The sequence below is a fragment of the Dissoconium aciculare genome, assembly GCF_010015565.1.
Source record: "Dissoconium aciculare CBS 342.82 unplaced genomic scaffold K489scaffold_12, whole genome shotgun sequence".
In the NCBI taxonomy this organism is placed as follows: Eukaryota; Fungi; Ascomycota; class Dothideomycetes; order Mycosphaerellales; family Dissoconiaceae; genus Dissoconium; species Dissoconium aciculare.
The window spans coordinates 795,114-820,445 of NW_022984962.1; the positions used below are offsets into that span (position 1 = coordinate 795,114).

The following is a 25,332-nucleotide window of genomic DNA, read 5'->3' on the forward strand; positions in this document are numbered from 1 at the left end:
ACGGGTGAAGTCCGGCGCACGCCAGGACGCCAATTCAAAACCGCGCAAAGTATACCAAGGTATCTACGGGCAAACGCTCCGCACTAGCACCACATTTCCAGGGCATCGCTTCCCTCCGACCAAACGCTCTCGCTCACCATCATAATCTATTCCCTCCTTCACGTCTCTCATCTCAAACATCGCCGAACTCACCTATCTCCCTTCCCTGCCAAAAGTCCCCCTTCTCCCTCACAGCTTCACGCAGCAGCAGCAGCACCACCACCCCCACCGCCAGTCCACCAAGCGGCAACAACCCCCGCCGCGATCGACCCGCCCTGTACAATCCCATAGACAATAGGTTCACCATAGCCACTCATCGCGGCGCTCTGCAGGGTCGAGAAAACCGTATTGACGCCCCAGTAAGACTGGAACGAAGCCGCGAGACCACCTAACAATGTTTCCCCCAAAGGAAAAAGTCAGACAATATAATCGTGCACATCAGTCCAGTCCCATCCGATTCGGGACCCCCAAAAAGTCGCGGGACTTCCATGGATGATCACTCACCGGCCGCAATCCCCCCTCCTCCGAACCCCAGCCCGAGCAGCGCCGGGCCCGCAGCCAACCCGGGCACCAGCGCGGGGACGACCATGGCGAGTTGCAGCGCCGTGGCGCGGGGGTGCTCCTGGACACGGGCGACCACGGCGGAGCGGGCTTGTTCCCAGGTGCGCGCCGCGAGGCCCGGGACGGCGTGGGCGAAATGCCGCTGGACGGCGTCGAAGAGGGAGCGGAGCGCGTCGAGGCTGGGTTGTGCTTGGGCCATAGCTTTTCTTCTTCTTCTTCTTCTTCTTCTTCTTCTTCTTTTTTTATGGCAGGCGGGTTATTGTTGTCTTTTCCTTTGAAGGGAGGTGATCGGTGGGGATGCTGGAGACGCTGTAGACGATAGAATATATGGTTGGGAAGAGGAAAAGGACTTCGACGTGCGGTAAGTGTTCACTCCGGGATGGTGCGGGTGGAATGTTACAGGGATCCTCGTGGAAGGGCAGCCGTCGGTGACGTTCTCGTCATACTCCAGCGCCGGCGCTCCAGTTAGCTGCAAGATAAGGTACGTTTCGTTGTTTTGCGGGCAGAAGCATGGACGCATGCATACATTCGTGCCTTCATGCGGTGGTGTGGCGCAGGCGGCGGGGTGGAGCTGAATGTTGCAGGTGGGTCACCATCACCATTCCATCTCCTCTAAAGACATTGAAATTACAACAAGTGTGATTGGCAACGATCACCCAAAGAAACGTCTATGCTTTTTTCCAGGATTGGTACTCTAAAATTTCAAAGAGGAAAGACATTATTCTTAATCGATGTACATGGCATACACACAGTGTGTTTTCATCATGAAGTACAGGCTTCGGCGCTTAACACAGCCGCCCAACAGCGCCGCTTTTCAACGCCAGGGAGTTCTTTTTGGAAACTCTTGTGACGAGAGATTGTTTCGAGGCCTATGCTTTCTTGGCGGGTTTGCCCTTGGATTTCTTCTTGTTGTTCTTGGGCTTCTCCGAATTCGACTTCTTCGGCTGTTGTTGGGAGGACTTGTCATCCTTGTGGTCGTCGTGGCCGTTCTCCTCTTCGTCATGGTCTTCATGGTCATCTTCGTCATCTTCCTCGTCATCATCGTGGTCGTCTTTCTCGTCCTTCTTCTTCTCGTCCTTCTTGCCATCATCGGGTTTCACTGTCTTCCTCTGCAGCTTCTGCAATCGCTCATCCTCTTTCTCTGCTGCGTCCACCAAGTCGGCGCTCTTGTCCCATCCCACGAGGCCACGGATGCGGTCTTCCTGTCGGATGATCAATTTCGGGAGGGAGGCACCGATTCCCATGAGGACAAAGGCGGCCCACTTCCATCGGAATGGGTTGACTACGATGGTGAAGATGAACCAGTAGATCAATTCGGAGTAGGTGAAGAAATCAAAGGCAGCGGTCGGAGCGGCGCTCTTGATGAACTTGGTGAAGTCGATCCAAAGACGCATGCGTTGCGCGCTGGGCCGGGCGAGTGGGTCGGAGAGGTACATGAGAAGGAAGCGAGTGTAGATTCCGATGTGATAGTTGCCAACGCTACCAATGGCGTTCACGTAGGTGCAGTTGTTGGCGCAGATGTCTGGGTGTGCAGGCGGGAAGACTTGAAGATACCAGTTCGGAGGTTCGTAGTGCTTTTCGAAGCAGCCGTCGGGGAGGAAATTGAGGGAAGGACGCTCGTAGCCGGTAGCGAAGATGACCACGTCACCTGGGATAGATTCCTCGCGGCCAGGTCCACCCTTGGGTACGCCTGGTGAGCGGTGGTTGAAGAGGATGCCGTCGGGGGTGAATTTCTTGATGTCGCCGCGAAGCCATTCAGCTTTGCCAGAACGGATCTGTTCGAGAACATCATTGTTGACCTGATGAATGAGATCATACATTAGTATATGGCCAAGTAGAACAGGCACAAACAATCACATACCATCGGAGTCTCCATAAAGAGACCTTGGCCACTGTTGGCTGCTGGGGCAATGTCTTTGAGATCACGGTAGAAGAAGACGCGCAACAGACGTTCGGGAATCCAGCTCAGAGGTGTCTCGGCACCAAAGATGTTCAATGCCAGGAGAACGTTGATGAAAGGGTTGCGCGGGATGATCCACTTCTCACTGCGAGCCAAGATGTGTACCTTCTTCGCTCCGGCAGCCGTGGCGAACTCGAGAGCCTCAATCGCAGATGCACCACCACCGATGACAATGACGTTCTTGTCTTTGGCATCACGGCCGTCCAATTCGGAGGAATGGTAGATGTCGCCTTTGAAACGCTCTTCGCCTTTGATGTGAGCAGTCTTGGGATCACCACAGGTACCCACACAGGCAATGACACCGTCGAACTCGCCGAGCGAGGGATCGTCGTTGATGATGTATTTCCCCTCGTCGTTCTTCTCGCATTTGGTGACCGGGGTCTCAAACCTGGTCTTCTCCTCTAGACCGTACCGTTGCCACAGCTTTTCCACCTCTCCCAGGATTTGCTTGCGGTTGGGGTAGCCGCCGTTCCATTGCACGCTTGGGTGGAAGCGGTACATGACCGAGTGGATCTGCAGACCGGAAGTGTTGTTCACGCGAGCCCAGATGCCTCCGAGATTCTTGCGTCCGCCTGATTCGAAGATGGTGACGTCGAAACCATGGCCGACACAGTGAGCAGCCGAGGAGACACCAGTGATACCAGCCCCGACGATGGCAATGCGCCGGTCACCGAGCTTGCCATCTGGTGGAGGAGGAGCTGGCGAGAGGAGAAGATCGAGGATGGTCTGGATGATACGAAAGATGAAGTTCCATGGGTCGTTGGCGAGGTGCTGAAGAGCACTCATCAGGCTGAACGCCATGGTGAATGATGTGAAGTGGGAGAGGCCACTGAGTGAAGACGGAAAGAGAGTGAAGATGAGGAAGAGGAAAGAGATGGCAGCTAGAGAGAGAGAGAGAGAGAGAGGATGAAAGGATCGGTACCTATTCTACGTGTGATGAGATGAGAGCTTGGAAGGAAATTACCTAGGCATGAATGAGACAGATGACGGGCTACATTACAATGGAGCAATTATTAGGTGAAGCATCTCCTCCACCAGCTCCCACCGTGTGGTGTGACGAGAGTTTCAAAAAGCAGGATGATGACGATGTATTATTCATTGGAGGAGCTCATCAATGGTCTCCACCCGCCGGCTTTCCGAGCTGCTTTCCGAGCTGGGAAAAGGCCGCCCGTGTTTCAGCTTAGCTTCTTGCACGTGTTAATCCGGCTATTTACGCCCATCATTGCGACGGATTCCTCCCAGTTTCCCCCGTTGTTGGTGAACATCTCATGTCCCAGCTGCACCAGAATGGATCCATGGACTGGGCGTATGGAGATGATGCTGTTGAATATGTCCTCTGTGTATCAAAGCACAATAACATACTGTGAAAGAGCGAGCAATGGGTGTTGTACTGTACTGCTCAGCTTGATTACGACAATTCCTTCCCGCATCGGACATGAAACCGGCGGGCTCGGCAGGCACAAAACGTCTGCATGATGTCATGAATCGTTCATGCAACAATACTGTAATAATGTTCCGCGTACGTACATAAGGCGGGCGTAGGCGGATACTTTGGCATGTGAAAGCGGAACCCGCACCCACCTGCACCCATCATCATCCAGTTCAAGAGAGACGACTCAACATCCCTTTCTCTCATCGTCTTCAAAGATTTCACGAGTTATAACAATCAACCTGGCACATATCCACATATCCACATACACAGGAGCCTCACCATGGATGACCCAATTCAAGAAATCAGCGACGTCGTCCACCGTCTCACCCAGTCTCCACCCGAGGAGCAATCCAAAACCATCGACCAATACTTCAGCAAGAATGCCTCCTTCACCCACCCCTTCTGCCGAACCGGTAGCTTCAACAACAGCCGCCAATTGATCCACTACATCTTCCGATGGTACAAAGTCATGAGCCCGCGGATCGACCTCAAGGTCAATGGTGTTGGTAAGTAGCAAACCTCCTCCCTTGCGACGTGATGGATTCGCAAGACTCAAACGCTCATTGCTCCGATGTGAACAGCTTTCGATGAGACCAACCTCGTCCTGTACGTCAACATCAGCCAGGTGTTCGCCATCTGGTTGATCCCGACCCATCGCGCCCATGTCACCCTCACCACCGTGCTCCAATTGGCTCGCGACGAATCCGACAAGGGCAACAAGAAGTACTACATCACTTCCCAGAACGATCTCTACCAGACCGATCAATTCATCAAATTCGTCTTTCCCTGGGGCGGCTCGCATTTGGTTCTGCTATGGCACTTCATCGCCACCTTCTTCTGCGTTCTGGCCGCGTTGATCTTTGCACCTTTCACTCAATTGATGCAGGCGTACGCCGACCGACAGAACCAGGGGCAGTCATCGAAGCAACAGAAGGCACTGCCGGAACGCCAGAAGCCGTTGTCGCATCAAGCCAAGGATGTCGTTAGTAATCTCAAGACAAATGGCGTCAAGGCGGCAGAGCAGGTTGAAGAGAAAGTCAAGTCATGATTGTTTGAGTATGGGGGCTGGAGGTCCACGTTTGTGAATTCTATGTTACATACTAATGATGTCCCATGAAAAGCAATATGCTAGGAATAATGTTAAAAAATGGCAAGAGTGAAAAGCCACGCTTACTGCCCCGACAACACTAGTACAGAAATACTCCAGCGTGGTGACATGGCAGACATACGTATAGCTAACTATGAAAGGCAAGCACAAAGGTCAGACCGAGCCAGCACGGGTTTACCACCTGCAAACCTGAGCAGTCGTCGCAACCGACTACATCAATCTTGCCGTATCTTAGGTTTTTCCTCCTACCACACTTCACATCATCACTTTGGAAGCATTCTCATCTTCGCCGTCACATATCGCTCCGTCATCCGCGCGTCCGGCTCTCCGACGATCGGGTCATCCTTGAATCTTTGCACCTTTCTTCTGTCATTCTTTTAGTGCAGGACTTCTCGCCAATTGTTGGATCTCTGTCCTCACGAGCATCATTCAACTATTTCCGCCTCGCCAGCCTACCATCTATCAACCCGCTCACTCAGCCTTGACCTTTCCATTTGCGAATCTGTATCCTTCAAGAAAACATGTCCGACCACCGCGAAGCACCAGAAGAGAGGAAGATTGAAGTCGTCGTCCGTGAGGAAGACGAACAAGATTTCGAAAAAGGCGAAAAGTATGAAGTCGTGTTGAAGGAAAAGGCCGCTAAGGCAAAGGCCGAACACGAGTCCAACGCCCACGAAAAAGAAGTTGAAGCCGACGAGGCTGCCTCGAAAGCTGCCGCTCACGAAGCCAACAAAGAAGCTGCGCATGCCGAGAAGAAGGCCGCCGAACATGAAGCTGCGATGGCTACCTCCGAGACCGAGAAGGCTTCGGCTGAACATGAAGCTCACGTGAAAGAAAAAGAAGAACACGAAGAAGCCAAAGCGCAAGCCAAAGAAGAGGAGAAGGTGGAGCACGCCGAAAAGGAAAAGGAGGTGGAGGAGAAGAGGGCGGTCACGGCCGAGGAGAAAGAAGCTGAACATGCTGAGAAGGCTGCCGTTGAGGAAGAAGCCCACCACGAGCACGAGGAAGCGGTTGCGAAGAAGTCGTCACCCGTTGCTGTCGCCGTCCCTCTACCTCCAGTCCCGATCAGCGACGAACACGACATGCAAATTTCAACTGCAGCACCAGCCGTGCCGGTCCAGAAGATTGAACGCACCTTCACTACTCCCTCTGGTCAACCCATCACAGTCCTCGAGGTCAAACCTGCTGAGACGATCATTACGGAGCCTCCTTCAACACCAGCACCTGTCGTTGAAAAGCACATTACCTACGTCGAGCCTCTACCACTCCCTCCATTACCTACCAAGACTTTGCCACTTGAGGAGAAACCAAAAGTTCTCATCGTTGAAGAAAATGAAACGCCCATGCCGTCTATCGTGGAGCATTCAGAGCCTGTAGCGGTCGTCGCCGTCGTCGAACCTGAGCCGACTCCTGTGATTCACAAGGAAGACCATCTTATTGTGGAACGCCATCCAGAGGGTACTGTCGAGACAACAGAGACTGTCACGACGACGACTGTCACAACTACGAAGATCGTCAAGGATGAGCGTGAAAGGGAGAAGATTGTGACGCCGCCTGCGCCGGTCGCAGTGGTTGAAGCAGACCTGCTGCGTCCGATCACGACAGTGCAACGTGCACCTCCCACCACTGTCGTCGCCGAGCCTCCAAAAGAGGAAAGGAAAGTGATTGTTCAGACGGTCCCTGAAGTAGTCCCACCGCCACCGATTCCAACTACGACTACTTCTACCGACTTTGCTCCGATGCCTATGGAGACTCCTCGCGCCGCCTTCCGCGGTCTCGATGTCCTCGGCACACCGATCGGTCTCTTCCCGGAATACTTTGCCCTGCACGAAACGCGTTTCGTCATCGTGGAGCGACTCCCCTCAGCCTCGGGTGCGGATTGGATGGTACGGGACGAAGATGGCAGAGCAATGTTTTCCGTCGACACCACCATTATGTCGGCCTCTGCTCGTCGTCATCTCCATGACATGCATGGTCTCACGGTCCTCGACCTCCGCCAGCGTCGCTGCTGTCTGTGTCATCCGAGGTAGTACCTCGAAGTCCGCGGGCAACGTATCAATGCATCGATGATGCGTGTGAGATCCTCCGAGCGCGACGGAAAAGGTCATGTCCATGATACTTTCTCCCTGTCGTCGGCGGCGATGGATCGCGTCACGGGCATCAAGCCGTTGTCGGTCGCCTTTGAGAATCACCGCACCAGTGCTCGGACTCTCCTCACCCTTCGAGCGGTCTTCCCACCGGAAGGAAACGTCGTCGCGGTCATCCGACTCGAACCGCGTACCTCGACGGCGATCTTCCCGTCATCCTCTTCAACTGCGAGCAAACCTGAGAAGAATTCGGAAACTGATGAGTCGAAGACCACCACGACGACCAGCCACCACGGCAACAAAACCACCATCACGGTCAAGAATTCCGGAAAAGACACCACCACATCATCATCTTCAGCCTCGCCATCGTCATCAACATCCGCCAAGCCACCGCAGCAAGGCATCATCATCGCCCGCATCGAACGCTCCGACGCTTCCTCCTCCTCATCGGACATCCGCTCCTCCACCTCCACCGTGCGAGACACCACCACCGCCACCACCACCGCAACGTCCAAAGCCCGCGCCATCTCGCCTTCCCGACCATCGACGGGCAAGAGGTGGAAGCCGGAGTATTTCATCACGGTGGCGCAGGGGTTCGACGTCGCGCTCGCTTGTGCGGTTTGGATGGCCGGGGTGGAGGGGCCTTGATCATTGCACTGTTTGATGGATGATGGACGATCTATGATGGGTTGACGAGGGGGGATGGAATATGGTCGTGCAGAGAAGGGAAGTGAAGGGGAAAGGCAGGAGGATCCTAAGGTGTTTTTCTGGTCTCGGTTGGTAGGGATCTGCTGCCTGCTTTGGCGGTGTTATTACTCCTGCCACTACCACCACTGCTATTACTATTCTGTTGTCATCAACCTAGACGAGGACTCGTAAATCGTGCTGTGTTGTGTTGTGCTTTGCTTTGCTACTGCGCCCAACCGTCCTCCACAGTCTGTCTCTGTTTCATCATGACATCTGTCGCGTACACATCTGCAAGAAGGAAGTGCGGCTCCAATGCTTTCCAATTGGCCAATTGTCGTGTGGTTCGCGCACGTTTCACGTTGCCGCCGCCGCCGCCGCCGCCCTTTTCCTCGCGAAATTCAACGGGTCACTCGTCGTCATCGTCCCGAGATAGGTATTTCTCATTAGTATTGCAGAAAGAGAAGGATCTCGGTAATAACTGATAAGATCTGAGGGGATTCATGACATCCCTTGGCATCTTTCCTGCTCCACCTGGGCTTGTATCGACGAGGATAATGATGATGGTAATAAGCGTCCACGGATACCCACACAGTTGTATCGAAGCTTGTTGTTGCTATCATTACTATCATTACTACTGTTGTTGTCATCATTATCATGAAAAGTGGAGATGTGTCCAATGCAGCAATCGATGGATCTAGCTAGGTAGGGATTGCGGCGCTTTGGAAGGTTTGTTGGTGGTGAACTATTAACGATAATGATCATCAGCAGCAGCAGCAGCGCCGCCCAGCCAGACGACAGATGTCCACCTGCACCTGCATGTTTCAGAAAAATGCTTGGATGTGGCCCCCCCCCCCCCCCCCTCCTGGTATGTCTATGTAAACCACACCTGAGGGGGGCACGCGCGGCGGCTGATGGATCCATTGGCTCTCATGTCGCCTCTCTCTCTCTTTTCATTCCTTTTCTTTTCTTTGGTCTCTTCTGCCTCCCTGCCTGGTGATGATGATGGTCGTTCGTTGGTTGGTGGTGAACCCCTAATGTCACTCGACGCCCGCCCGCCTGCCGCACGTCCATGGTCAGTCAATACTTACTGTGTGTTCTGCATGGTTGTGTGTATATGTATATATATATGCGCGTGACGCGGTAGGGGTTTTTGAGGATTTGCGCGTTCGAGGTTCGTGATGGGTGGCACGGGGAGTATTGTTCTTTACAAAAGCGTATGAATGAACGGTAGGATGGTTTTCCTGTGGTTGATTATATGGTGGCAGAATATAAATATATGTATATATCACAGTGTCCAGGAGGGAATCGCCCGCCCAAAGAACGGTCCCCGTCTCCTCTCCCTGGCTCCTCTCCCTGGCTGCTGGTGTATGATTACTTACTGCACCTTCCCATCACTGCAACTTCCCCATACTAACAATTACAGCTGGAGTACATTCAATCCTCCTCTTCCGCTCTGCGACTACCCTTAGACCATCATCAATATCGTCATTCCAGAATCCTCCTTCTCTCAATCATTCGACCATCTATTCTCACGCGCGCGCACACACAATGCTTTCTACCTCCCAACACATCTCATCATCATTGTTCTCAACCGAGAAAGCATTTGCGCAATAACACTGCAACCTCTCCAACACACACTCACACACACATCATGGCTGACGCTTCTTCACGGCCGAACCTCGCGGTCGCAACGTCCACCACAACGGCACCCGCTTCGCACAGCATCCCCATCCCTAATAGTAATCCTACGTCACATTCCGCCTCACAAGCACACCGCAAACGAACCGCCCTGGAACCTTTCTCTCCCGTCACGGAGAATGGAAGCTTCGAATTCGACCGTATCATCAAAGCAGGCGAAGTCCTGAAGAGGACGCGCAAGACGAAAGTGAGTTCGTACATAACCTAGCATTTCCTCCTTTCTCGAACGGCGAGGCGCATACGTGTTTCAGGAGAAGGCTCGAGGCTGATGATCTCTCTCCTCACAGACATGGAAGCCGGTCTACATCGTCCTGCGACCGAACCTCCTCTCCATCTACAAAGATCGCCACGAATCTAAACTCCGCCATCAAATCAACCTCTCCGAACTCACTGCCGTCGCCCGCCAGAAGGATCCCAAAAAATCGGACAAACATCGTTTCGGTCTGTTCACCCCATCGCGGAATTTCCACATTCAGGTCACCTCCGATGTAGAGGCTCAAACATGGGTGGAATTGATTCGGACGGGTGCGCGCATGGATGATGTTCAGGAGGAATTGTACCTCGCCAGCCCAGGTGGTTTCGGCGGGTCAAGCACCACTGCCTATCATGGCTTCGAGCGTAGCATCGATGCCCAGCTAGGCTCGTCCTCGGCGGCCGCACTGGCGGCGGGATACAGCAGTTCCGATATGGAGGCCGCGGCGTTGAGCCCTGGGCAAGAGCGGAATCACAATCACCCATACGCGCGGACACGTGAGCGAACGGGGACCGGCAACCTCAGTCACCGACGAATGTCGACGGCGGAGTATTCAGGAGTGGAGCTTGGCTCCGTCTCGGATTTCTCGGATTTCGCGGGTCCTACGACGACCGGAGCGGCTGCACGGATGTCGGCGCTATCGCTGGCGGAGGGCAGGCCATCGACGAGTAGCATTCGTCCTCCGGCCTCACAGCCACAGCAAACACAACCATCGTCATATAGCAGCGTGGGACGACCCTCCATGGGTACGCGCACCGCCAGCCAGATGTCCGGTTTGGCCATGAGTCTCGAGGAAGCTGCGACATTAACAGCCTCTCCCACCACCATCTACTCCCCCGGCCTATCCCAACCGCCACAACAACCACAACAACAAAACCCCGGCACCACCGGCACCAACCCGAAAAACCGCCCCATCGACCACAGCGAACGCATCCTCTACCACGGCTGGATCCAACTCCTCAAACGCAGCAAATCCGGCGTCCGCAGCTGGAAGAAGATCTGGATGGTGCTGCGGCCCGCGCACCTCGCGCTGTACAAGAACGACGAGGAATACTCCGCCCTCCTGATCCTGCCGGTGGAGAACCTCGTCGACGTCGTCGAGATCGACCCCATCTCCCGCACCAAAACGAGCTGCTTCCAGGTCATCACCGAGGAACAGAAGAACTTCCGCTTCTGCGCCAGCGACGAGGAGTCCCTCGCGCGATGGCTGGGCGCGTGCAAGAGCCTTCTGAGCCGGAGGAAGGCGGCGGCGGCACAGGCGCAGGCTCAGAAACAGGCTCAGCAGCAGCAGCAGCAGATGCAACAAGGGCAGGCACAGCAGACATCACAAGGGCAGTGACGGTCGGATTTCAGCTGTGAAGAACACAATTTCTCGCAGCGATTGATGATTGATGATTGATGATTGATGATGATGATGATGACGGTTCGGAGTCGTAGACACATGTCTGTCCCCACACAGCTCAGCGGAACACAGCAGCAGCAGCAACAACAACAGTAGAACGAACTGGAAGAGGGGGGAAACAACCCGGGACCAGAACACATTCACCCCTCTATCTCTCCCACTTCTCTGCTTCTCTCGCGCCAACAATTACAACAACAGCGATTGCAACAACAAATCACCATCCTCCCACGACGCACCAACCAACCAACCAATCCGTTTGAATGAATTTTCGTATTTTTCCCTTCCCTCTCCTTCCCACCCTTCTCTTCAACAATCCTCCCTCGAACCTCCACCAGACAGACTGGGCAGACAGAAAGACAGCACAGCACAGCACAGAAAGGAAATGGGAGAGGGGAGGAGAGGAGAGGAGAGGAGAGGCGGGGACGATTTCAGCATTTCGTAGAAGGTTCTTTCATGATTGAGCAGGCGGAGCAGCGTCCTTTCATCATCATCATTATCATTATGATTATCCTCATTATCATCCTCATTATTGTTATCATTATTATTATCAGCAGCAGCGGCGGCGGCGGCGTTGGACCAGCGGCATTCTCTTTTTTACTATCATTCTCTTCATGATTATGATTATCACTACTACTACTACTACTACTACTACTACTACTACTACTACTACTACTACTACTACTACTAGCAGCAGGACAGCAGACAGCAGGCAATTCACAGTTCACAGTTCACAGTTCACAGTTCACAGTTCACAGTTCACAGTTCACAGTTCAACTTTTGTTTTTGGTTTTTGGTTTCTCTTTTTCGATTTTTTGGGGCGTGATCATCACGGTCGCTTTTACCTCCTCCCCTCTTCTTCTTCTAAAAGGAAAGGAAACGGAAGCAGAAGAAGAAGGGAGAGGAAGGGGAAGAGGAGAAGTGATTCCTTTCTTTTCTCTCTCTCTCTCTCTCTCTCTCTCTCTCTCTCTCTCTCTCTCTACTTCTATCACTATACAAAAACAAAACCATCCATAATAGGACAAGATAAGAAAAGGGAAAGGAAAAGGGAAGAAAACGAAAGGGTATCATGGGTTTTTTTGTTACAAGAAGAGTTCGCCTCCTATCCCGAAACCACACTCCCACCCACCCTCTGGACGCCGACGCTCAATGCACGCTCATGCCCTGCCCTGCACCCCCCAACCCCGACCCCATGAGTCCTCTCCCCGACACCAGCGATCCCGGCTTGTACCCCGGAGGCCGAAGAGAGAATCATCCGTCTTGACACACACGCATACACACATACACACGAAAGACGGACCATCATTTCGCCCCGCCACCACCACCGTTCCTCCTCAGGAACGCCTCCAGCGGCCTCTTGTCCTTCCGCGCGATGTAGTAGCTGCCCATCTGGTCGGTCCAGGAGACGGAGTTGGAGAAGTAGGTGAATTTCTGCTGGACGAAGAGGTTCACGACGGAGCCGACGTTGCGGTTGGTGATCTTGTGGCCCTCGGGCACGAAGGGCTTCAGGCTGACGACGCGGCAGCCGTCCTTCAGGTCGAGGAACATGTCGCGTAGCTTGTCGTTCAGGCTCGGCGTGAAGGCCTGGTTGTTGACCAGCACCACGTCCGCCCGCGCGAGCACCTCCAGCACGGGCTTGTTGGACGGGAACGAGGTGAAGTCGCCCTCGTGCAGGTGGATGGAGCCCGCGGAGAGGCCCCAGAGCCGGGCGCGGGCGCGGAACTCCCGGGCCTGCAGCCGCGCGAGGGCGGCCGGGTTGGGCATCATCTCGATGCCCCAGCTCTCGGCGCCGCATTCCAGCGCGGCCTGGAGGACGACGTTGCCGACGCCGGAGCCGAGGTCGATGAAGACTTGGTCGTGCGTGAGGCGGGTCTGTTCGAGGATCTTGCTGACGAAGCCCGTGAGGAGCTCGCCGTAGACGTTGTCCGTGCCGTTCTCGTACGCCCGGAGGGTCTCGATCTGGGGCGACACCGTGCGGGCGTAGACCTGGTCGAGGATGCGCTTGATCCAGTCGAGGTGGAGGGTGCTGGTGTGGAGGAGTTCGTGTTTGATGCGCCCGTCTTTGATGAGGCCGTCCAGGATGCGGTTGAAGTCCTTGACGATGTCGATGAATTCGTCAATGTCCCGGTGGACGGCGGCGCGGCTGAAGCGGCGTTGGAAGCCAGTCTCGTTCTCTTCGCTGTTGTACAGTTTTTCCAGTTCAGGCGGAAAGTAGAAATTACAAATGGTGAAGATGGTCTCCTTGATGTCTTCGAGTGGTTGGTATTCATTGTATTCGCTCTTGGGCATCTTCAATTCAAACTTTTCCCGGATGCTGCGCGAAGGATATTGTAACCGGACCGTGTCGAAATCGGTGTCCGACCACGGGTTCTTGAATTTGGCGTGGTCCTTGCCCGAGGTGATTTGCGATCCGTGGATGATCTTGATCGGCGCAGCATCCTCTATGAACGCCTCTTCGGCGAGGAGGGCCCTCCGCGGGCCACCGCTGTCTATGGAACTGACGCTGCTCTTGATCCGTTTCCGAGAAATATCCGACCCGCTAGCGACATCGCTGCTGCCTCCATCTTCCTCATCGCTGCTGAACATGGACAGCTGCGGGGTCACACTCTTCCGCTTGAGGCCCCTCGATGCTGACAGGGCGCGGTCGGCATGGCTAGGTCGCTTCGGAGGAGGCACCGGTCGAGATGGGAGGTGATTCGAGGAAAGTTTGAAGCGATCTGGGTTGGCCGGCCTCGCTGAGACTGGTGTAGAGGATGCGCTTGCAGATCGACGGACTGGTGTTGAGGAGCCAGCGATGGCGACACGGACTGTGGATTTGCGGATGACGGGTTCCTTGACCAAGGACTTGGATTTGTTGAAGTTCATGATGCGTCGCGATTTATAATAATGGTAATAATAGTACGGTCGAACGGGAGAAGTGGTGGCGGTTGTCGACCATGCTGGACTTCAGCAGCAGCAGGAGCGAGGTCGAGGTTGTGGCCAGGATCGGCGTCGTGGTAAGAATTGTGGTATGCTGTCCCAAACAAGTGATGATGGTGAAGAATCGAAGATGTGTGTCGCGGTCCCAAAAGGATGTGGTGGTGTACAGAAAGTGGTTGCGCCAAGTGTGGTGTAGAGAAGAAAAAGTGATATAGTTGTGGTAGTGAAGGCAGGGCTGAGGGAAAGAAGAAGTGACGGGGATATTCTTACTCCAGGGCTAGAAAAGAAGGTTGATGGTGGTGGAGTCCTGTACAGTCCTGTTCTGTTCAGAAGGCCGCTGCTCACGAGACGAACGAGAACCGCCGCCCGCCGCCCGCCTTACGAGTTTACTTTAGGGTACGGGGTTCATCATCGTCACCTCCATGTGGGCACCTGCACAAAAAGAAAAGGCGGCGGCCCGCTTTCGACAGTCTCGCACAAACACGTATCATACTGTAGCAGGGACAGTACAGACTACTTGACTGGTTGGTGTCTCTCGCCTCGCCACTCATCATCTAATTGATTCCACATCGTTCCCGTAGAGACTTCTGGGGACCACTGCCTGAGAACCGTCACGGAGCTGTCGTCCGCAACGCGTGAAGGAGGTACACACGATGCGTGGGCGCATGTACAGTAGAATGCTCGAAACCCCATGTTCGGTAGCAGCGCTGCAATCGAAGACCCTGCGCCGGACATGCGATTGACCACGTGGGAGACAGACGATGTGCATCACCATTATCATCTGAACTACATGCACATGAGACAACCTTGGAATATGTGGATCAACACCAAAAAAGATGCGCCCGGTAGTCCCTTATTCATTCCTTCATCCCGTCCATCCATCTGTCCGTTCATCCATCATCCTTCCGATTTCATGAAACAAAATGCGGGATTGATGAGTGGCCGAAAGGCAAGTGAGGCATGTCCATTGACATTTCCTCATCAACCCTTCAAGACTGGTCATTCATCAATAATAATAAGTCCATTCAGTCATTCCTTACCACAGATCATCTCATCCTTCCGCGTTTCCAGACATTGCTCTCCATATCTTCCCCTCTCTTTAGATACACACACCGTGTATGCGCGTGTGCATTCCGTCAGAGAGATCACAGATCAGACCGGGCGAAGAAGGAGGGAAATATGTACACAAAGACATTCCCACCGCGACCAACGATGCCTTGCTGTACTTATGGCAAAGTGGGGTATTGTTACAATGAGTAAGGACAGCAAGGGCGACTCTCCTCCTCGTCTTCCTCGTCTCCACCATCATCGATCATCACGATGCTGGCGATCCGTCCGACATCTACCACTTTTCTTTCCAGCCACACTTCCGTCACGCATCATCATCGCGCAAGACTTGACAGAAGACCGCCCCATCAATGCAGGTTTCGCACTTCGAGCACCGATAGGATCAACTGTGATATTCATAATGGTTGTAGTGCAGATCTTGTCATTTTGTCTCTCTGTATCTAGCTTGAGGTGTTTCTCCGTTGTTAGGGTTGACATTACCCCAACCGCTTCAAAGCTCAAACGGCCCAGCTTTCACACCACCCGTCCACCGAGATTCCGAGACGAAGAACAAGAAGAGCACCGGAATTTCCCGTCGGGACAGAAACAAACAATCTTTTCAGAGGAAGAAAAAAAGATAGGATTTTGCATTCCAGAAAAAAGAAGCCACGTGAATTGAAATCTCTCGTGAAAAACCCACATGCTATGCACTTAACACACATCCCCACCCTCTCGGTGACGACAACAACAACAAAACCAGCTAATCCTAACATCTCATCCCCAACCTTCCCGCCGCGGCACTCAATTCCGCGAAGAGGAGGGTGTAATCTACATATGACTGCTGCTGCTGTTGCGAATCGGATTCCTGCGCACCGTCTTTCCTTGAGGACTCGATGAAGAGATCTCTGGGACCGATGGGCAGATCGGTTACAGCGTAGGCACCGACGCTGCTGCTGCTGCCAGTATCGCGAGCAGATCGATGGAAGCCCGAGTCGGCTCTGCTGCGGTGATGCTGAGGGAACAGGAGGCTGTTGATATCGAGTTTGCTGAAGTCGTTCTCGGGGATGGTGGCGAGGTTGATGTGTTGCTGTTGCTCCTCGGGTTGCGGAGTGGGGATTTGGAGTTGGGAAGCGTCGAAATCGAGGAAGTCGAGCTTCATGTCAGGTTGTTGAGGTTGTGGTTGATGCGGGATGAGGTTGTTAGAAGAGGAGGACGAAGGTGTTTGTTGTTGTCGTTGGGAAGGCAGAGGGGCGTTGGATGCGAGTATTTGTTGTTGTTGTTGTTGTTGTTGCTGTTGCTGTTGGTGCTGTTGCACATGTTCTTGTGGAACGCCAAGCAGCGATGGGTCTTTGCTGATGTCATTGATGAAAGGAGTGAATGCCGGATGGCGGAGCAGTGTCTCAATCAGGCCGCGATATCTCTCGTTTTCTTGCATGACGGATTGATTCTCGACTCGCAAAGCATTGATTTCTTGGCTGCGCATTGCAATTTCGCCCTCCAATTGAGTGATGTATTCTGTGGGTTCAAGTCAGTATGCGATTCCCTCCGATATTCTCCACTCAAGATCTTACCCTTTCGTCGTGACCGGAAAGCACGAGCAGAGACCTTGTTCCGCAATTGTCGGCGCTCTTTACTTGATAACTTCTTTCCTTCCTCTGACGCCAGCAGTCGCTCGTCTTCATCCATTTCCTCCTCATCCTTTTTCATCCGAGCAATGTGAGGCAGCAGGCCGCCTTCACCATCCTCTGGTGTAAGAGTGCCACCATTCTGGCGCATCTGGTTGAGCAGGCGGGATATGCTCTCTTCCACGTGCGGCTCTACATTATTTGACGCTCGTTTGTTGCCGGTCGATTGGCTTGGCTGCGTGGACGAGGCTTGGCTGGGCTGAGGGTGGGGATTGTTCGAGGCTTGGCGGAGCGGAGCCGTGGGTAGTTGGGCTGATAGTCGATGTGACCTCTGCTGCTGGAGGGCTTGCGCTTGGGCGGCCTTTGCCATCGCCGCCTGTTGGGCCTGTTGCAAGTGCATGCCAGGCCAAAGTCGGCCGACATTGTTTTGTGAGTCGTCTTGGTTGGCGAGGGGTTCCGCGGTGACGAAGTCGAGTGTAGCATCCGCACCAGTCGGGAAAAATCCAGGTACGACGGGATTGACAGGAGGGAATGTCACGCCCATGTCTGTGTCCAAGTCGAAGCCAGTATTGTAGCCGTAACCGGCGTTGAAGTCCATGTCGCCGAAGCCAGAGTTATAGCCGTCGAACATGCCGTCGGGAACGTTGGCCTGGTTCATGTTGGATAATTGAATGCCAACCTGCTGTTTGAATTGGCCATAGTTGTGACTAGGTGCACTGAACTGCTGTTGTTCTTCTTGAACAAACGTCGAGAGGCTGTCGTGATTCATTCCGGGAGCGGTGATGGGAGATTGTTGACTGGTACCAGCATTGAAATCGAAGAGGGCGTCCATATCAAAGGCGGTGTCCTTGGGCGCGGACGAGCGGGATGTCATTGTAAGAAGTATGAAGGAAGCGAGGCCGGTGGACGAGCAAGAAGGGAGGAGCCCAGGGTGCCGGTGGGTGACGATAGCAGTCGGCGATGGTGGTGGTGAGGATGATGTTCGAGGGAGGTCCGGGTGCCGCTGCGAGTAAGTTGGAAGGGAATGGCGTCAAAGATTAGCAGAAGCCAGATGGATAGCGCGGTTTCGCAAAGCACGCGAGGTTTGGTAAGGAATGGCTCTCACGATACGAGCGAGCCTGAGAATGGTGGTGGAGGAAGGTAAGTTTGAGCGATAGTAGTGGTGTTTGTGATTGTAGTAGGTATGACTGCAAGGTGGTGTAGGGAATGGAATGCACAGGAAGAGAGAACCCGTCAGTCAGTTAGCCAGCCAAGCAGTAACCCGCAGCTCGCAGTGAACCTTCTTTATTCCCAGCTAGTCACGATAAACGAAAGGCATTAATCAATGATTATGCTGGGCCAGTCCAGTCCGACCCATCAGAATGACCACCGACCACCGACCACCGACCACAGATTACGGCTTGTGTGCAGATACAACTACTGGAGAGTACCTACCTACCTACCTACCTACCCTTGCTCTCTGCGCCCGCGCGAGAGTCCGTCGTAGGCGCACACGAGCTGACGCGGCCCACGTATGGAAATTGAGCGGAGGAGGATGCAGTCCAAGCTGGAGTACAGTGGTAGTGGACCCCCCCTCCTCTTCTCCGCTGGGCGCAGCAGTGTCGGAATGGATGGCACAACGCCGCTACCTACCTACCTAGGTATGTAGACGGTATTCTCTCCCCGAACCACAAGCTTCGAACACCTTTCCCTATTGTATTGTTGATACCATGCCACGATTATTATGCAGGAGAATGGAGTGTGTTTCAGGATTCGCGTCACGTGGGTCCATTTCTGGGCGTCGACGGTATCCTCTTTCCATTGCTATTCTCTTTCCATTGACTGACTATGTCCAATCGACGCTTCCATGATCGACGGTGACGAGAGGTTCAGTAAGCCACCTCAACAGCGATCCCCTTTACCCAACAATCCCATTCCCACCTCTAGGGCTATGAACGATCCGACCGAGCGGAGCGGGCCCGAAGATACCTAGTATTCAAGCACGGAAGCGGCAGGATAGAGCGGTTGAAATAGAGCGGCGGGATACAGCGGCGAATGATGAGAAACGGGCTACTGGGCTCGTCTGCATAAGGTTGAGGCAGTGCAAAAACAAGGGCCCAAATTCATTCATTCCACGGAAACTTCCATAGCGAGCGACCACGCGGCACCGCTGTCCGGGCGGGCATGTCGAGATTTCCTGACCACCGAGACGCACTCAATGTTATTCCTGGGCCCGATGCAATATCCGTAGCTTGTGGGAGTGTGAAGATCGAGAAGAATTGATCTACAGGCCCCTGCCATTGTTACTACACCATGCATTGCGTGACGTAGCGGACTGCCATTCAAAACCCTCCAATTTCTACCTGTGATAATTACATCAATCTCATCAATGACAACCCACACGCTGGACGTTTTCGATATTTTCAAGGCTATCTGGGTACTGGCGAGGAACCACAGATGGTGCCGTTGACTATGCAGTTCACCAAAATTGCCCAGGTGGACTGTTAGATAGACAAAGCGCAGCACCTGTTGGGCCCGCCGCCGCCGCCCTAGCCTGACCTTGCCTTTCTTACCCTTCGGGTCTCATCCGCCGTGGCCGTTCCTGCCGCGCAATGACATCAAAGCGCATGGACTTTACCTCCACACTTGCAGACCATGCCCGCGACTACACACCACGGATGCACCGCACGCACGCACGTACGCACGCATGCACGCACCGCACGACCGATGAATGCATAGATATCCATGTGGTGTCTCTGAATCTCCCTAGCACATGGCGCAGCAGTTCCGGAAATGAGGGTAAGATCCTTTTGTCGTTGCTCTAATGAGAAGTGAGAACAAGTTTATGAAGGAAATCCATCCTAACAGAAACAATCTTCGCTTTCTCGTATACGCCCATCGGGGAACGAGCTGCATGCCGGATTCGCATATTTTTGATCACAATGATAATACCAAAGCTATTCCTGCACCACAGTGCCGATAAGCCAAAGACCGCTCGATCTGCGAATGAGAGTCCTCGAAATGTAAACGCCTCCAGTGCTTACGGTGAGCGCGAAACGCCACCGGGCAGTTCACTCCTGAAACCTTTATAGAGAGGCAGCCTGCGAGGACAGGCTCCAAGGACATGTAAGACCTGTGCATCGCTGATGTCGAGGATTGCTGAGAACCACTGTACATCTCACGACTGGAGGTGCGCGAAGAGGAAGAAAACCAACTCACTATGTAGATGGACTTGCAGTAGCATAGAGAATTCGTTGGCTGGAGCTTGTTGCTCTGATGTTACTCGTTGTTCCACCATGGACTGGGTTGATAATTCGGGTGTGCTGGCCCGAAGCCCTGAACGCGAAGACTTTCCAAGATCATTGTCCTCATGTGAGTGGTGGCTCAGTTGTGATCACTTCCAAAGGATTGGCCAAGTACCTATGATCTGCGGCATTTTCTGCCCTCCTCCTTCACCTACAGGGAATCGTGAACTTCCTCAAGTATCGTGTGTGACCAGTATCGTAAATGTAATATATCGCGGTCAGCGATCAGTCTAAGAAACTGGAAGCGGGCAAAACGAAGCTTTTTACAGTAGGTCCCATAAATTTCTTCAAGCGCACCGAAGGCCCGGTTGTCCGAACGGCCGGAAGATTCCTTGCGTCTGGCTAATAATTAATAACTAACAAATGTCTCTTTGATGGAAGGAGAAGAAGGAGAAGAAGTTGCAGAAGATCATGCACATAGCTCAATCGTGGCGTATGATGCGACGCAGCCATCATTACACAAAGGCAATTTCAGCGCTCACCTGTATGCATAGACTGCGGATAAGTGTGAGATTGTGCGATGCAGTGACATTGATCGCAACACCGCCAAGTTGAGAAATGATCTACAACGCGAAGGATGGAGTGAAACTCGTCGATAGGATCTAGACCTTTGCGAGTTCACGTCCGTGGATTACATAGCACAGCAGGTGAGGTGGTGGCTCCCTGTACGTTGCGGTAGGAGTGGGCCCATCGACAAGTATACGCAACGAACAAATCGGACCTCGAGTCGAACCTGCCGCCAATGGGTGATGAGCCACGGAGAGAGAGAGATTTGATGGAGACGAAGGGGCCACGCGTCTGGCCCATCTCTCTCTCGCGCGGGGCCTAACTTTAGAAACACCCGACTGGAACCTTTCTCACTACTGGGTGCCATGCCTCGTCCAAGAAAGCTTACCTGGGACCACGATGAAGGAGCAGTGGCAGACTTCGGTACGATTGTGCCGGTTAGCCCTCATATCTGGACTACGATAGTCCCATTCCTCGAGCCTTTCTCTTCTCGATGTAGTCTGTTCTCAATGAGGTTCGAAGGCCGCCCTGAGAGGAACGGTACTTTCTCCGCGGCAAGGGCAGAATCATCTTTTGTTACTCGAAGACACCGCACGTCCTGGTAATAACATGCGATGACGAGCTAACCATTACAGCCTGTGTTGCAGGATCGTGATCCCGGGTACCCCATCGTCCTGGGATTCGATCACCAGGAATTTTATTTCAATCGTCATGGCAGGAACGCCTTGCGGTATTTTCTACCTCTAGTGATTCCTGTACTGGGCATTCGCATCGGCTGTTTCACAGGAAATATGTGTCTCGGTGTCGCATTGACGACGAATTGAAAAGCCATTGGCGTCATTCTCCGCTCCCTGATCGGCAGCCCTCATTCTCCTCTCACCACCTCGTCACCAATATCCGTCAAACACCGAAAAAGAGTCAAAGGCTTCTCTGTTGATCGTCTTCGCTGGTACTGTATCGCATGGTCGCACGGAGGCATCATAGACTTGCATGTAGATCACCTTGATCATTATCACCCGGATGAGGAGGTATTCGTGTAGATGGAAATGCTGTATGACGACACGAGGAATCAGGATTGTACTGCTTGCTAGTCATCGCATGTCTTGGCAGGTTCGTAGGCATGGTGAGGCTTAGCTTGTGTCAAACTCTGTCTATAGTGGACTACACATTGGACTCTGTTCTCCTGATGTCTATCTCAACGAGCTGCCGCTAAAAACTGCCTGTGATAAGAGTTGAGTCCGCAGGACGGCCATGTTCCTGTGCGGAACAGCCGAAGGGGGAGTTTCCCATATGCAGGTGGCGGTCTGCGCCTCCACATCGCGCGCGTCGTGAAATCGTATTTTGCGAGAGTATCTATTATCGACAATGGAAAGTTTGATCGTTCTTCATGAGAGTAGGGTACAACGTGGACGGATCTCTGAAGACGTCTTACCAAATTACCACTAAATGTCCAAGAAAAAAAGTTCAAGAACATTGACCACATTTTCATGCGCAACTATACATACATACCTACATACGAGGGCCACCACACCTGAGTTTGTCCTCCACCAGGCTCTCTGCTTCCCCCCCGTCCTTAGCTATCTTCAAGCCTCTCCCATCATGCCCAGAGCGGCGCCACAATCCCCACCGCCCTCTCCACCACCGCCCTGACCCTATCTCCCACCGTCTTATTCGCACACTCGACCTCCAACTTCTCCAACCACACCTTGATCTCATGCTTGTCGAGCTTGACCAGTAGCCCTGGTACAGGGATGCCCTGCGCGTGCAATCGCGCGAGCTCTTGGGCTTGGTACTTCTCGAGATCGAGGTCGACGTCCATATCTGTAGCGTCGGAGGCACTCGCGGGAGGTCTGGGGAGAGCGATGGGCGTGATGCTTTCTTCGCCGAATTGCGATTCGAGGAACATGAACAGTCGGGAGAGCTTTTCTTGGGGACGGAGGTTGGCGAGAGGGTGGGATGGCTGCGAGGAGACATTCTTGCCATTGGTCATGCCGCCGTTCGCGTGATCTGCTTTCTCGGAATCTTCATCGATGGCGCCTTCGTCTTCGTCGTCGTCGTCGCCGAAATGGTTGTGGCTGTGGTCGTGGGAGTGCTTCTGACTGCTCTGCTTGACTGCAGCAGGGGAACTCTCCACCGTGAGGAGGACCGCCATCACGGCATCGGCGATGCTGTCGTTTGTCATGTTGCCTTGCCATCGTAGCTCCACCTCGCCTTGTTCTTTGCAGATGACGCTGACGGCTCCGCCCATGACTTCGAAGATGGTGTCGGTGTGTCGCACGAGCTCCTCGTCGGCTTCCTCGGGCTTGACTTCGCCGTTGGTTCCTTTCTTCTTCTCTTCCGGTGACGAAACATCGACGGTGCCGAACGTGCCCTCCAGCGCCCATTTGATGAGATCAATTCCGGCTGCGCCGAGAGTGATGCGCTGTCGGCAGATGATCGTGGTCGTTGTGAGGCCGGCGTACTCGTGGAGGTCCTCGGGTGCCATTAAGCTCAATTTGAAATCGCTTTGTACAAGGACTCCACTGATGATCTGGCCGGCGTTGCTGGACTTGGCTTTTTTCTTCTCGCCGCTCGCTTCGTCGCCCATTTCTTCGTCATCATCGCTAGATGCAGGTGGGCTGGGCATCAGTACCGGTGGACTGATCTGACTTGCGAGCCGTCCGACCACACGAGCGATCTTCTCTTGGCGGAACGGTATCCTGACCTCTTCACAGTTTGCCGGTGTGTATACTTTGAATTTACCCAACCCGAGCAGTCGACTCTTGAGACCTCGCATTAGATTTCGCTCGCCGTGAACTAGAATGACGACAGGTGCGTTGACCTCCTCGATGAACTGTCGATTCTCCTGCCCATCGACGTGCACTGCGAAGTTGAATTCTTCCACCGTACATCTTCTTGGAATCATTTGTTTCTCGCCGTCGTTCAAGCCCGCCCTCTTCCCGAGAGTCATGCCAGCCGACCGATTTGAAGTTACGGCTGGAATAGCATCGAGGTCGGAATTGAGAAGCTGCTTAGCCATGGTACCTTCAACACTGTAACCGGTAATGACCACTCCGTTCTTCGCGTCAGGAGCCCATCGCTCCAGTAATGCACGGGAAGGCCCATTTTGCAGCATGCCCGGACTAGCCAAGACGACACTTCCTCCAACATCTTCAAATCTGTCGACACCTTTTAGTGCACGGACGTATTGGAAATCCCAAGGACCGGCAGTACCACCTTCGCCAGCTGCACTCGCAGCCTGGAACTTGGCTCGGATACTGTCGTTCATATCATCCACATATGTTTGGTAAACGACCATGACCTTCCGAGCCAGGCCACTGGCGTAGTAGATGGGAAAACGCCGATATTCCTCATGACGTTGCCAATAGTCTTCTAGAATGAGCAGGAGCTCCTGTGTGTTGCCGACGGCTGTGGTCGGCATGAGCACGCGTCCTCCGCGATTGAGAATGCCGGTGACAGACTTCAACAGAGCATTCTCGCGCTCCTGACGGGGTGTTCTTGTGCTGATGCCAAAGGTGGATTCCGTGATCAAGCAGTCTATTCGAATGTTGCTGGGAACAGCGGCTGGTACAAGATGTCGATCGGTCTCGCGGCTGTAGTCTCCAGTGAAGAGGATGTTCAATCCAGCGATCTGAATAAGGTACATGCATGCACCTAAAACATGACCTGCCGGGTAGGGCGTGAACCGAATGCCGTTGTGTGAATGAGTCGTATGAAATGAAATGGTTTGGATCATCGGCAATGTAGAAAGCATGTCTTGCTCAGTGTATAATTGGCTGACGTATCCATCGGTGCCGGAAGTTGAAGAAGATGAGGTGTGTGTGTTGTGGACTCGTACTGCGTCTTGGGTGGTCCATTTGTAAATGGCTTTGGTCGGATGGGTCATGTATACACGACCGGCGAAGTTGGTCTTGGATAGCACATAGGGGAGAGAAGCGGAATGGTCCTGATGAAAACTGAGATATGGCGGTCAGTCTTGGGTTCGAGCTGGGAGCGGTCTGGGGTGTCTACGAGCTATCTATGTCTGATCGCACGGGAAATCATTGGTCAACTAGCAGGCATTGTGAAGAGACATGAGGCAAGGACTTTGGCATACATTTGCTACGAAGTGGCTGCCTTGACTGACAACAAGATCTCCCATGTTTGTCAAAGTCCTTTTATGAGTGATTCCTTAACCCGATATATCGGATTACAATCACAACTCATGTTTTGTTCGTCCGATCTTCCAAACAGTATCCCCTCCCAATGGGTGCTATATAACGGAGCTCCGGCACTTACTGTGAGATGAGAAGAAGATCGACCGTGCTGAGATCGAATTCATCATAGTACGGCAAAGAGCCGAGACCTTCGTATGATGGATGGATGCCGGCATCAAGCATGACAGTCTTCCCCTTGTATTGAATGATGTGACAAGATCGCCCGACCTCATTCCCTCCTCCTAGCGCAAGGAACATGAGTTCGTCTGAGGGATCGACAGGATCGTCATCCTCCAATTTGGCATCAATTGCCGCGTGAGATCGCTTTGTCGCCATGATATCGCAAACCCAAAGTGGGACGCCTGTGGCAAGGAGGGCGAAGACGGTCGAGCTGATGGAAAGATCGTGGAACTACTTCATCTGCATTGGACGGAAATGCACGATCCAATAGTCATTCTCTACGAACAAATTCGATGTCGGGTTGTATGTCGTGCAGGCGATGGATGCGATGGAACATGGCTTGACGAAGA

General features: G+C 53.3%; 9 protein-coding genes across 9 annotated transcripts; 4 read left to right on the forward strand and 5 right to left on the reverse strand.

Moving 5' to 3' along the window:
• Nucleotides 1-257: 257 nt before the first annotated feature.
• Nucleotides 258-835, reverse strand: K489DRAFT_383552 (uncharacterized protein; the record flags this gene model as incomplete). The annotated part of the gene is made up of 1 exon (XM_033605633.1): nucleotides 258-835. A coding segment is annotated over exon 1 (260 nt), but the record flags the coding sequence as incomplete, so codon positions are not given.
• A 634-nt stretch (nucleotides 836-1,469) lies between these two features.
• Nucleotides 1,470-3,361, reverse strand: K489DRAFT_373202 (FAD/NAD(P)-binding domain-containing protein; the record flags this gene model as incomplete). The annotated part of the gene is made up of 2 exons (XM_033603403.1): nucleotides 1,470-2,399; nucleotides 2,462-3,361. The coding sequence occupies 2 exons, from the start codon at nucleotides 3,359-3,361 to the stop codon at nucleotides 1,470-1,472; spliced, it is 1,830 nt and encodes a 609-aa protein (XP_033457037.1).
• A 911-nt stretch (nucleotides 3,362-4,272) lies between these two features.
• Nucleotides 4,273-5,040, forward strand: K489DRAFT_373203 (uncharacterized protein; the record flags this gene model as incomplete). The annotated part of the gene is made up of 2 exons (XM_033603404.1): nucleotides 4,273-4,498; nucleotides 4,574-5,040. 2 exons carry the CDS (start codon nucleotides 4,273-4,275, stop codon nucleotides 5,038-5,040), a joined length of 693 nt encoding a protein of 230 aa, XP_033457038.1.
• A 581-nt stretch (nucleotides 5,041-5,621) lies between these two features.
• K489DRAFT_373204 (uncharacterized protein) lies at nucleotides 5,622-7,835 on the forward strand (the record flags this gene model as incomplete). The annotated part of the gene is made up of 2 exons (XM_033603405.1): nucleotides 5,622-6,986; nucleotides 7,131-7,835. The coding sequence occupies 2 exons, from the start codon at nucleotides 5,622-5,624 to the stop codon at nucleotides 7,833-7,835; spliced, it is 2,070 nt and encodes a 689-aa protein (XP_033457039.1).
• A 1,366-nt stretch (nucleotides 7,836-9,201) lies between these two features.
• On the forward strand, nucleotides 9,202-11,164 carry K489DRAFT_362654 (PH-domain-containing protein; the record flags this gene model as incomplete). The annotated part of the gene is made up of 4 exons (XM_033602665.1): nucleotides 9,202-9,759; nucleotides 9,860-10,215; nucleotides 10,351-10,424; nucleotides 10,638-11,164. Exons 1-4 carry the CDS (start codon nucleotides 9,526-9,528, stop codon nucleotides 11,162-11,164), a joined length of 1,191 nt encoding a protein of 396 aa, XP_033457040.1. The 5' UTR covers nucleotides 9,202-9,525.
• A 1,188-nt stretch (nucleotides 11,165-12,352) lies between these two features.
• Nucleotides 12,353-14,432, reverse strand: K489DRAFT_383557 (DOT1-domain-containing protein). Its single transcript, XM_033605634.1, has one exon. The coding sequence runs from the start codon at nucleotides 14,087-14,089 to the stop codon at nucleotides 12,527-12,529; it is 1,563 nt and encodes a 520-aa protein (XP_033457041.1). The 5' UTR covers nucleotides 14,090-14,432; the 3' UTR covers nucleotides 12,353-12,526.
• A 263-nt stretch (nucleotides 14,433-14,695) lies between these two features.
• Nucleotides 14,696-16,231, forward strand: K489DRAFT_63911 (uncharacterized protein). The gene has a single exon (XM_033608791.1). It carries the CDS (start codon nucleotides 14,835-14,837, stop codon nucleotides 15,867-15,869), a length of 1,035 nt encoding a protein of 344 aa, XP_033457042.1. The 5' UTR covers nucleotides 14,696-14,834; the 3' UTR covers nucleotides 15,870-16,231.
• Nucleotides 15,823-17,914, reverse strand: K489DRAFT_63923 (uncharacterized protein). The gene is made up of 2 exons (XM_033608792.1): nucleotides 16,762-17,914; nucleotides 15,823-16,705 (listed from the first exon to the last, which is right to left on the reverse strand). Exons 1-2 carry the CDS (start codon nucleotides 17,687-17,689, stop codon nucleotides 15,957-15,959), a joined length of 1,677 nt encoding a protein of 558 aa, XP_033457043.1. The 5' UTR covers nucleotides 17,690-17,914; the 3' UTR covers nucleotides 15,823-15,956.
• A 4,028-nt stretch (nucleotides 17,915-21,942) lies between these two features.
• K489DRAFT_383559 (Metallo-hydrolase/oxidoreductase) lies at nucleotides 21,943-25,301 on the reverse strand. Its single transcript, XM_033605635.1, has 2 exons — nucleotides 24,885-25,301; nucleotides 21,943-24,562 (listed from the first exon to the last, which is right to left on the reverse strand). Exons 1-2 carry the CDS (start codon nucleotides 25,136-25,138, stop codon nucleotides 22,204-22,206), a joined length of 2,613 nt encoding a protein of 870 aa, XP_033457044.1. The 5' UTR covers nucleotides 25,139-25,301; the 3' UTR covers nucleotides 21,943-22,203.
• Between the last annotated feature and the right edge of the window lie 31 nt (nucleotides 25,302-25,332).